At 47.0% G+C, this 12,472-nt stretch overlaps 1 protein-coding gene across 1 annotated transcript in view; it reads right to left on the reverse strand.

The window, feature by feature from the left end:
• Nup210 (nucleoporin 210) overlaps window positions 1-12,472 on the reverse strand; it is a 100,336-nt gene that overhangs the window by 29,655 nt on the left and 58,209 nt on the right. Inside the window, exons 17-20 of the mRNA XM_055617508.1 lie at window positions 10,099-10,291; window positions 9,254-9,360; window positions 8,448-8,552; window positions 8,252-8,353 (exon numbers count right to left, since the gene is read on the reverse strand). Of these exons, the coding sequence (XP_055473483.1) occupies window positions 8,252-8,353; window positions 8,448-8,552; window positions 9,254-9,360; window positions 10,099-10,291 (507 nt within the window). The remainder of the gene's footprint in view (window positions 1-8,251; window positions 8,354-8,447; window positions 8,553-9,253; window positions 9,361-10,098; window positions 10,292-12,472) is intronic.

A 12,472-nucleotide genomic window follows, 5' to 3' on the forward strand; every position in this document is an offset into this window, starting at 1 on the left:
CTCTGCCACCTCTTCTCTGCATGAACTGCCGATGGGATATTACTGCCAGGGGGACCTCCAACAGCATTCATCTAACTTTATGAATCTTACAAAAACCAGGGGAATAGATCAAAGTATGATGGATGAGGACACACATAATAACCTGGAGGCAGAAGATTCAAACCCCGGATGGCCTGGCCAGATGGCTCTAATAACAGCAGCACACCCGTTGGAGTCTCTTGTGAAGCTCTAAGTCAGAAGCTGGGAGAACTGGGGACAGCTGCTTCCAAAGAGAGCTCACTTCTGAACTCACAGCATTAGAGACCTAAGAACAGACCACCCAAGTCACCCACTCCTGGCCTCCTGCAGGTCTACCCATCTCTGCAACCCCACTTTGCTTGAAGTCATGATCAATAAAGAAGTTCTAGGTGAATGAACAAACACAAGCTTGAATTTCCTAGTCTGTTAGCTCCCACAGCAACCTTTTATCCTTCCTCACCCATGCAGCCCCAGAGATTCTCCTAAGCAACTGCAGCTCCAAGCACTGGCCCAGATGCAGTGGCTCCTCGGAGGAAACATCTGACTATCAAATATGGACTTGTCACAACATGTCCCCTAGGCATGTGTTTCAGCTGGGTGACTTCTGAGACTAAGCAGGCAGGGAGAGGGCAGGGAGCCCATGACTGACTTTGCGATTACACTCTGTCACAGTGGGGCTTGGGGATATAAATGCATTCAGCAAGCAGCTCAGCATTTGCAAAGTTCCAATACCAAGAATTTGTGTTTTGGGATTGGGAGCAGGGTTGGTAGAGGTTCTCCCTCAAAGGGAAATAACCAACTTTCTGCCTCTTCCCCAGGCCCTCAGGTGCTGGCTTCAACTTCAAGCCTCACTTCCCTCGATGGATAAGCATGGTCTTCCCTCCACAGGGCTGACTTCCCCTTATCCCTGTTGGTATTTTTTCTGTTAGCCTTTCCCCTCCATGCTGACCTCCCCACCTTCCAGAAGACTTCACACAGAGCCTGAGGTCTGGCAGCCCACACCCAACCTCCATGCCTTAATTAGACAGAGGCTCATAGCTTTGAATGAACTAGTTTGGCTAAGAATGGGAATTTCTGAAGAACTATGCCAAGAACATAGACCCTATGGATTCCATGTCTCAAAGGCAGGGTAGAAACAGCCTAAAGGGAAGCTAGAGATCCAATCCAAGTAGCTTATTTCCCAATTCAGGGGCACTGCCTCCTTCACAGGAAAACAAGTTCTACACATCTAGAACAGGAGCAAAGGAGAGGAGAGGGACTGACAGGGAAAGGCTAAGTTGAGAAAAGCCTAAGCCCACAGGTAGCTAGGTAGGCTCACAGGTAGCTAGGAGTTGACAAAATTGGAAAGCTGGGCCAAGCTGCTACATGCAGGTATAGCTGAGCTCCAGGGTATATCCAAGCAGATGAGATATGCCTGGCTTATTTAATATGATGGCTTAAAGTAGATTAACAAAGATCCCAGGATAGGAATCATACTTACATTCCAAAATGATGGCTGCGGGATTTCAGCTGTTGCTGCTAGCCAGCCTGGCATTAAATATGGGTGGAGAAGCTACCACTCATCTGGCTTTGCTGTGGATAGTTATTATACTTTCCCTAAAGAAAGCTCATGCAAAATTACATGGAGGAATGAGCATCTCGGAATCAGACCTAGGCCCTGGTCTGATGCTCATGCAAGAGCTGCTGCCATCAGGAGCTGGCATGTCCTCTATAACCTGAGGAAATTACACGGTGCACACACTATCGGCAGACCCACATGGGCAATACAGGCCTGAGTGGTTTTCTTTTTCATGTTTCCCTCTGTCCTTCAAAAAACAAAGTCACTTTGCACATTTTAAACAAAGGCATAAAATGGCAGTGGAGAAATCAATTCCTTTTCCACTTGGCTTCCCAGAGGATGGACGTTTAGCCACCTTCCGGATGACAGAACAGGAGGACAGAGCCAGGCTACATGTAAGGAAGTGGCGTGGTTTGGCCTGCTCTACTCCTGGACTTACTCCAGCTCACTTTCCCTGTAACGAAGCTTTGAGTCTGGAATATAAAGTCACTTTGCAGACAAAGAATCAGCATGGAGGGAAGTAGAGAGCTGACCACTAGCTGGGGACCCTAGATCACTCCTCACTAGACTGTGTAGGTGGCTCGTACTTCTCAAGAGTCTGTTACCACATGCTTCTTGATGGACATTCAGAACAGAGAAGGGGCAGTGGGAGTGTCTGGAATGAGTTCTCATTTCCAAGTGTTGGCCGTGCCACTGAGAATATCATCAAGTACTGAGCCCAAGGGAAAGTCCTGTCATCAATTTGGAGACGATGAATGCATTATTGCTCATTAAGAAACTGTATGGCCTATGAGCTCACCAGCCCTGCCTTCCTGGGCTCCATTCACACTTCAAAGTTGTTTTGGCAGGTGACATTTTCAGATGAATAAGGCCCCTAGCAATATTTCTGACCACCACAGGGACCATTAGCTTCTCTCTCTTCTGATGAGCTCATCAAAGCCATGGAGCAGGCCAAGATATCATGCAAAAGGAATGGGACCAATATCTGGAGTCTCTCACCCGGCAGTCTACAGGGATGACTAGAGCTCATATGCAGACCACAGGTATCTGGGAGTCAGCCTGGAGAAAACTTCATGCTGTGGTCAGCTCTGCCAGTTCCCCAAAAGTGAGATCAGGAGCTAGCACCACACCATCAACAGCCAGCCTCACGGAAGATGTGGAACACCTGAGTTCAAGCCACACAACCATCACCTCCTACTAACTCATCCCCAGTATGCATCTGCGTATGTCCCAGGGTATCATGGCTGGGTATGGTATCATGTATCATCATACACAGTGCAGTAATGAGGAGAAGCACGACTGTGGCTCACCAGAGCAGAGCCTGGGAGCCTTAGTCCTTGTTACCGCCATACTCTGCCCTAGAGCTTTCTCAAATGAACACAGCAAAAAGAAGTGTCAAGTGCTCAGGGCACACCAAACTCTTAGTGACAGGCTGAGCTCAGAGGACTCATGAAATATGAAGAATGGTTGAAAAGGAAGAAACTCTTAAGTTTAAATCAGGTAAACACTCTTTCATGCAAACCAGCCAAAAATGAAATAAAGGTCCCTTGCAGAGGTCCTGGGGGCTGTGTGAGCAAAACTAATCAGCCCTGCTCAGCCTGGAGCTCATTGTGTGGGCATGAAAACCTCCACCACAGCCTGCTGTATGCAACATGCATTCATATCTCTTTCAAAGACAATGAGAAGCCAACTACAAACACACAGGAACCACTGTGGAGCCTCAACTGCCCATCAATAGGGAAGAACGAAGCATTGAAGCATTGTCTAGGAGCTACGTGAGAACGGCTGTGGACTTTCTTGTCTGTGAAGGAGAGAAATGAGAATGCTGCTAATTAGCAGCTGCAAAATGCCAAAGAAATGTGCAAATGTGTCCTTCAGAGACAGCCCTCGGAAGGAAGCTGGGAGCACCCGTCACAGCCCATCAACACTCTGAAAGATCCTGCAGGTTCCGGAGAAGGAGAAGGAAATAGGAGCAGATTTCCCCTTGAAGCAATTGGAGGAGAAAGCAGAAACCCAAGGTCAGTGTTCCATGGAACACTCAGAAGGCCTGCCTCCAATGCTGCTTCCCAGGGTACCAGGCTGGCCATGGGACAGAACGGCTCCAGCCCACTGTAACCCTGTAAAGATGGGGGTATTGATATCTACAGAGATAACCCCAAAATAGCAGTATCTTAAGGAGCTCAGAGGTATTCTAAGGGAAACCGTAGTGCTAGGATCCTTGAGCCTTTTAAAACAAAGGTTCCAGTTTCTATTTGACCACCTCCAGATATGGTATACTCACTACCTATACACAGCTTCTATTTGAACATCTCCAGATATGGTGTTCTCACTACCTATACACAGAGCCAAGCCCCAAATTGACTCTCAAGAGCACTTGGATGAAAGTTCTTTTTTCTGGCCATAGGTTTACCCTCATCTTACTCTGGAAGGGCAACCTAGGAGGGTGGGGGGCTGGAGAGATGGCTCAGAGGTCAAGAGCACTGGCTGCTCTTCCAGAGGTCCTGAGTTCAATTCCCAGCAACCACAAGGTGGCTCACAACCATCTATTATGAGAGCTGGTGCCCTCTTCTGGCCTGCAGACAGAGCACTGCATACTAATAAATAAATCTTAAAAAAAAAAAAAAAAAAAAAAGGCAACCTGACTAAGAGGAACTGTTGCTGGTTGCTGCAGCAACAGACATACCTCCCCTGATTTCAAAATTCCCTTCTTCTTGATAGCGGCAAATTATTTTTAATCTCTTGAACACAAAGATAAGTTATGTTTCCAGATGTGTGGATAAATTTCAACTAAAGCTTTTCCTTCTAGTGTCAAGCTTTGACAAGGCACACTCACATAGAAGGCTGTACAACTATTCCTTACTTTATAAAGGGAACAAATGAAAATGCTTGGGAAAAGTATGGGTACCACACCTACAGTTCCAGCTACTCAGAAGGCTGGGGTAGGAGGAGCACTTGAACCAAGAAGTTAAAGGTCAGCCAGGAAATTTATGGAGAGCCCACCAGCTGAAGAGATGGCTCATTGGTTAAGAGTACTAGCTGATCTTCCAGAGGACAGGAATTCAATTTCCACCATTCACATGGTGGCTTAAACCATCTGTAACTCTCACTCCAGGGGATTTGATGCCCTTCTCTGGCTTCTGCAGACACTGCATACATGTGGTACACACATACATGCAGGCAAACACTCATACACTAAATAAAAAAAAATCTTTTAAAAAAGGAACTAAAACACAGAAAATTAGAAAACATAGGCCTAACACATAAAAAGATAGTAAAGGAGGAACAGAAAAACGAACATCCTCCAAGCAATGAGCAGCTCCAGTGCCTCTTGCAATGCACTCAGTCACATCAGAGCTTGGGAAAAGGAGCATCCTAAAGGTGCCTTCGAATCTACCAGCAGCATGTATAAACAAGTCCTTCTACAGCTGCTATGACCAAGTCCCACAGGCCCTAATTCAGCTGAATTTGATGCTTCCCTGCAGACGGACACAGAGTTTGCTGACTACTAATGTCATCAGTATCACATGTTAGTCAGCCTGGCACAGAGCTGAACTAGAACACGGGTAAGAGCCGAGAGTGAGGTGTACCCACAGCACTCCCCTCAGCTACTGTCTCCTTTTCCTCTCACCTGGCTTCTCTGATACTCTCTCTTCATTAGTTCTAAACAAGATACAGAGGTGGCTATTTATTAACCTGAATCTGGCAGCACCACACACATACTTACTCAGAAACATGTCCTTAGGTTCCTCAGCTCACTGAAGAGCCAGCAGGAACTCTCCTAGATCTGCAATGGTCTGCACTACCACCACCTATATGCCTGTGAGCACCTTTGTACAGGGGCTAGTCTCTGCCTAGGCAATCATAAAAGACAAAGGAGATGTACCAGGCATCTGCTCTAAGTGTGGTGTCTACTAGACCAGCAGCAGAAAGACTCATGACAACCTCGACATGTCTGTGACCAGAGCCCTACAACATGGCCACACTCCTTTACCAGTGTTCAGGGTGACCCGAATGGTGGGAGCGGAGATTTATTATCTGAGCAAGGGAACAATATCACTGCCCAACACCCTCACCTCACTCTCACAGGTAAAGAGAGAATTCCTGAGCAGAGGCAAGGCAGCATCAGGGAGATGCCCATTCCTTGTCCGCTGGAAGCTCTGGAAATCAGATGAACCCCTGGGGGAACTAAGTCTGTTTTCTCCCAGAGGCCTGATCTGCACCCACACTAGCAGAGACAAGGTAGGATAAGGGTGGGGTGAAGAATATTATCTGTCCTTATCCTCCAAACACACTTAAAAATACTTAAAAAAAAGTCTGGTATGGTGGTACACACATTTAATCCCAGCACTCAGGGAGGTAGAGGCAGGCAGATCTCTGTGAGTTCAAGGCCAGCCTGGTATACAAAGTGAGTTCCAGAACAACCAGGGCTACACGGAGAAACCCTGTCAAACCAAAGCCAAAAATAAATTTTCAGTCTAGCCTAGAAGCCCCTTGGCCACTATCCCATCTCAGGAATCTGTAAAATGCCAACATCATACTTAGTGGTAGAAGGATGCAAGCTTTCTCTCCACAATCTAGAGTAACACAATGGTGACTTTTCTCACACTTCTATTCAACATTGTACTAGAGACTATAGCCAGAACAAAATAAGGCAAGAAAAAGAAATTAAAACGTCCCAATTCAAAGGGAAGGACTCCAACTACCTATATTCACACATGACATGATTACACACACACACACACACACACACACACACACATACACTAAAACACTAAAACACTAAAGGGGCCTGGGGAATCACAGCCAGCCAGCCAGTCAATCAGCTGTCATAAGTTGAAGTCACATGCCCTCCATTGCACCATGTCAGCTTGGCCCGCCTCAGAGTCCAGGGTAAGCCTTGACTCTTTAGGAATGAGGCACGTACAACTTTCAACAGAGAAAGCAGAATTTGGGTTCAGAGCTGCTCAGTAGCAATGCCCTACCTGTCAAGTGTTGACTACAGTGTGAGTGGGTATCATTCTGGACCTCCTTTTAGGAGGAACTTTCTATTTAATGACTGCAGAGATACTGCATCAGACACAAGTGTGGACATTTAGGACAGTTCTCTGTCTCCATTCTTTGTCTCTATTAAGAAAAGAAAATTATAAGTATTGACAAGAATGAGGAGAAACTGGCATTCTTATCCACCACTGTCAGGATGGATCATGGGCAAACAGTGGTTCCTCAAAACTTTCTATGCAGTTACCATTCCTCGGCACGTAAACAGAAATGAAATACGTATCCACACAAATAGCATACACAGGGCTGGAGAGATGGTTCAGCAGTTAAGAGCACTGGCTATTCTTCCAGAGTAGCTGGTTGCAAATCCCAGATCCTACAAAAAGCTCACAACCATCTGTAACTCAAATTCCAGGGGATTTGACACCCTCTTCCAGGCATGTACATTTTGTGCATTACATACATGCAAACACTTATACTTACAAAAAAGTCTTTCAGAAAGACCCTCCTGTACACAAATGTTCACAGCAGCATTATTCTCAACAATAAAGACAAACTAGGGCAGGGAACACAGATCAGGTGGTAGAGTGCCCATCTGGCATGCAGGAAATGCTGGGTTGGATTTCCAGCCCCATACAAAAACAGGTGTGGTAGTGCGAACCTATAATCCCAGAAATGGAGAAGCAAGATCAGAAGATCAATTATCCTTTGCTAAAGGACATCCTCAGCTACACATCCAGCAGACCAGCCTGTGCTACATGAGGTCCTAGTTTTAGAGGGAAAAAAAAGATACAAGCCCGCAAGTATCAGCTAACGAATGAGTGGACAAAGAAAAGGTGGCATAGTCATATTGAGACATAAAAAGGAATGAGCTTTTGGAATATTCTACAACATGAATAACCCCTGAAAAGATATGCTAGGCATGAATCACAAGCTGCATGATTTCAATCACGTAAGAGCATTGCCTGGCTGTTCTTCCGGAGGATCTGGGCTCAGTTACCAACACCTACATGGCCTTTTACAACCAGCTGTAACTCCAGTACCAGGTGATCTGTCACCTTCTTCTGGATGCTGTGGGCATTGCATGTACTTGTTACACATACATGCATGCTGGCAAATACTCATATACATAAAATAAAACTAATTCATTGAGAAGAAAAAAAAGGGCATAAAGAACTCTAATCCTGTGTAATAAAAGAAGGGCTAAAAATCCAACTAAGGTAACTGCAGGCTACACAACATGAAAAGAAAGAACAACTTGGGGTATGAGGAAACCAGGGTGCTCTACTCCTCCATGCCAGAGGTCCAACCAGGCCCTTGTCTGTAGGAGTGGGAGAGGGTGAAGTGGGCACTCTGGAGAGGTAGGAGAGTGTGAAGAGAGAACTGGAGAAGCTTTGAAATGCAAGTTTCTTAGGGTTACCTCAAAGCCGCTTATGTAATGAAAGAATAATTAAAAGATGAATTGGAAGGTTGATTGAAAGGAAAGAATAGGTAATTAACAGTGCTGGTAATTGTAGATACAGAAGAGAAAGCAGAGGTGGCATGGGAATGGCAGAGGCTTCAGAGCGCCTCAGAATCTCAAGGCCCTGCTCAGTACACAGTGGGTGTTATTAAGAGTCAGTTTTTGGAATAATGTCAACCTGACTAGATAGCTGGGATCCCAATGCCCAAGCTTACCACAGCCACGCCCCGGGTGTCCTGGTAGGCCACCTTGATAGTGTCCAGAGTGCTTGTGTTGAGGAAGAAGTAGCCAGAGCCTTCTGAGATGTGGAGTTCTACCTGGAGGGAGATGTGGGGATGAAAGCAGTCAGGCTGAGTGGTACAGAGTTCACGGCACCTTCCCTGAAAGGGTGGGGGAGGCAAAGGGTCATACCTGGACACCTGGATGGTTATAGATGGTCACTTCTTCTGGACTGACCCTTACATCTTCTACAAGAATAAGCTCAATGGAGGCTGTCACGGGTACTAGAGGGTCATGCTGAAAGAGAAAGGACAACATTATTGGATCCAGAAGACCACAGACAACACCAGCTACCTCCAAGAAAAGCAAGGCTCGATGTTCCAGGTAATGTCCTCATTCCAGGAACAGAAACTTCAAGCAGTGTCGGTACCCAAGGGAGGCCTGAAAGGCAGAGAGCCTCAGAGAGGTCAGAACCATATATGAAGGTCTTTAGAGGGTGTCTGTGGGGCATGAGGCTCCAGTAGAGAGCCCAGTGAGGCTATTCTAACCGGTTCCTAGAAAAGTAAAAATAGAATGGGGTGAAGACATTTGGGATGGCCCTTCAGCAGGCCATCTTCTTCCAAATGGGGATAGCTTTCTCTCACCATCCAGACTCCTTAGAATGAAAACTCCCACTTTACCTGCCCATGAGTATCTACAGCCTCCACACCAGTTCAGTAGAAACTAGGGGGTGGTCTGACAGGGTGGGTCTCATCTAGACAGGACCATTCTTGGGAAAGCGTTCCAGTTCCTCACATGAACCCACTGGAACCCCCCAGCCCAGAAGCAGCACATTTTCCTGAAGCCCCCAAGAAATGCTGGGGAAGGGAGAAGAATCAAGTAGAAGTGATCCCCAGCATGGAGGGTCAGGGACCTCACACTGCAGATAGAATTTACACAAAACAGGAGACATTCTGGCCTTGCCCAAGGTCCCGCCCACTGTGTCCTCTGGGAGATACCGGCTGCTTCACTCTGGCTGCATTCAGGTGGGGCTGCTGGTAGCCAGTTGCTGTGACAGAAATGGCTGTGGTTCCTGATGCCTCATGAACCGCAACTGCCTGCAAACCTGAGGGCACAGACGGGAAACAAATGTTGGTCAGAAGCTACCCTGGGGCAACCTCATTCCACTGCTGATTCAGTTTCAGGTTTAAAAAACAGCTAACTGGGTTTGCTGAAGCTTTTAGTCCTGAAAAGGTTAGCAGGCCCAAAACAGTTTTGAGGTAAGATGAGAGGACAGGCTCAACATTGGGCTGCTGAGGAAGTTTGTCACTGCCACAGCATGTTCAAGGGACTTGGGACAGGAGATTTGTGTGTTCTGGATTCTGAGGCTCTAGTTCCTACCTCATATGCCTTTATGGAATTAAAGGAACACAGTGAAGCTGGGTGTACCAACACAGCCCTGGGATCTCAGCACTCAAGAAACAGGAAGACCTCAAGTTTGAGACTGCACAGGAAGACTTGTCTCAAAAAACAAGAAGAAAGAAAAAAAGAAAAAGAAACAGTAGACAGCTGTGGTGCTATATCTTTAATCCCATCCTTCAAGAGGTACAGGCATGCGGATCTCTGTGAATCTGAGGTTAGCCTGGTCTACAGTGAGTTCTGGGCCAGGCAGTGCTACAGTGAAACTCAGTCTCAAAAGAAGGGGTCGGGGGACTGGAGATGAGCTCTCTACGTTCAGCTCTGAATGAAGGGGAGCCCAGATACCTGAGGTCCTAGGCATTAGCTTAGGCAGGATCTTCCCACATGTCTGGGGCTTCCTCCATCTCCTCCATCCCCGGGCCCTCTAGCTAAAGACCTGGCTCACCATGTAGTTTCTTTTGGCCATTCCCATCAGCCTGGGATACCAGCTGCATGGGCTGGTCAGGTTCAATGCTGGCCAATGATGGCCGGGAGGACTCCCATTGGATGCTCAAAGAGCTGAAGTTATCGAATCGTCGGCCCTGTTGGTCATAGGCACCCAGGTCTAACAGAGGATTGCGGTGACTGGATACTGGAACCTAAAAAAAATGATCAGATGCTGTGAAAACATCCAGGACTCCCACACTACTGTCTGTCACAGGTATGCCATGAAGCAAGCGGACTCCCTTGTGGGCTCAGAAAGTACTGATTGAAGGGGTTGAGATGAACCACAAACCAATGCTCAGGAATTCCACCACTAAAGTACCCAAAGCCCTGTTCAAAATGGCTCCTGCTTCTCTATAGGCAATAAAGATCCCCTTCTTCCCTAAGAAAATAACACAGGGGGTATGGCAAGGAAACAGCCAAGCACAGGCAGGAGCATCTCCCAAATCTACACTGACCCTTGGCTCCAGCCCTTCCTGCCTTGGCCCTCCATGTTTGGCTGTTCCAGTCAGGGTAGGAAGCAGAATCCATCTGCCTATATTTTCTTTTAAGAAAAGATTTTTTTCTCTTTTAGATTTATTTATTTTATATGTATGAGTGTTTTGCCTAGATGTACATGTGTACAACTCATGCTTGCAGAGGCCAGAGAGGGTACCAGATCCCTTAGAACTGGAGTTATGGATGGCTGTGAACCACCATGTGGGTGCTGAGAACGGATTCCAGTTCTCTATAAGAACAACAAGTCCCTTTAACCACTGAGCCATCTCTTTAGCCCCAGGATTCTCTTCTAAATATTAACCCTGTACTATTGTTTTGGAGAGACAAATTCACACTCAAGTGGTGAAATGGTCTGGGCTCTAGCACAATTTATAACTGATCTAATCCATTCAGGCACAGCCCAGAAGGAAGCACTGTCCTTTCTCACCCAAAGGTAACTATCACTGAGCCTGGCCAGTGAGATGTGGCAAGTGATTTGTGACAATCCTGGGGTACCCTTTAAGGAAGGCCTAAACACAATCTCTCTGCACAATGGCTCCTAGTGATGGACTCCCTAAGACTCTTACACTGCATGGGCAAGAGCTGAGCTTAATTGCAGAGTTAAAATGTGGGGCTATAGGGGTGGGGGCTGTTACTGTGGCATGGCCATCCTGACTGATGTTGCCATCAAGCTCTCTGCATCTACCTCCAGGATCCCTCTCCCTGTTCTTCTAGCTCTCCTCATTCCAGACCAGACCTGACCAAGCGTGCTAGCAGCTTGGCTCTTCACCTGGGCACATCAAGGGTTTTAATTGGGCAGGACACAAGCTGGGGAGCTCTGAGTATGGGCAGGAGTTGCAGAGATCTATCCCCAGACATCTCACTCTTTCTCCCAACCTCTGATAGAAAATCAGTGCTTTCCCAGAAAAGACATCAGCTCTCTGCAAGCATTGCCTGCAGGCTGACTGGAACTTCCGACTTTTACAAAATGAAAAGCTGTGGCTCAGCCACTTTACAGAACTTGCTCACAGTCTCACAGGTTAAAGGCAGAACACCATGGATTCTCCAACCCATGACTTCCTATGACTTTGATTTCTCCTTGGGCACCAGCTCTACCCAATCCTGGACTAATTAGTGTTCACCCCCACCCCCTACACAAGTAGCATCCAAGCTTGGTGAAAGGAACATTGACCAACCTTCCTGGAGGCTCTGGTCTGACTGCAGTCTGTCATTCCCACTGGTTGACTCTGTTCTGGTATCTCACCTTGCCAATAATTTACTCTGCAAACATGTCCTAGGTGGCCTTTGGATTGGAGAGCTATAAAATTAAATTGATACTGCACCCAGATGCACCTCGGGGATTTATCTTCTTCAAGGTCCCCTAATGAGACCATAAATCCCAGAGGGCATGCCTGAGTGGCTGGCTCATGGCTCAGGAACTCAAGGACTGATGGATCACATGGCAGTTCTGTGTCCAAGGCCCATTACTTCTTGCTGACATCAACGACACATAGTACATTCTGAGTCAAGCTCTGCAGTCATGCCATTACCTTTCAGTCCACAGCAGCTCTGGGCTAACCCAAGCTGGCTGAAGACAGCCTAGAACCCCTTGCTCAGCTTCTTACCAATGCTTAAAGACAAGGAAAACACATTTCTATCTGATTTGGGTTTTGCCCTGCTGCAGCTCAGTAGCACAGACTGCCCAACATGAAGGCCCCTGCTCTCCAGGTTAGCACCCACTCGCCATGCTCTTGCTATCTTAGTGTGTCCCTCAGTTTACATTAGGGTGCCTTCCAGAGGGACTCAGGGACAGTGTACTCCTATAACCTTACTTGCCCAAGGTTGTTTGCTGAGCTACT

The sequence above is a fragment of the Psammomys obesus genome, unplaced genomic scaffold (genome assembly GCF_907164565.1).
Source record: "Psammomys obesus unplaced genomic scaffold, mPsaObe1.curated_primary_1811, whole genome shotgun sequence".
NCBI classification, from domain to species: domain Eukaryota; kingdom Metazoa; phylum Chordata; class Mammalia; order Rodentia; family Muridae; genus Psammomys; species Psammomys obesus.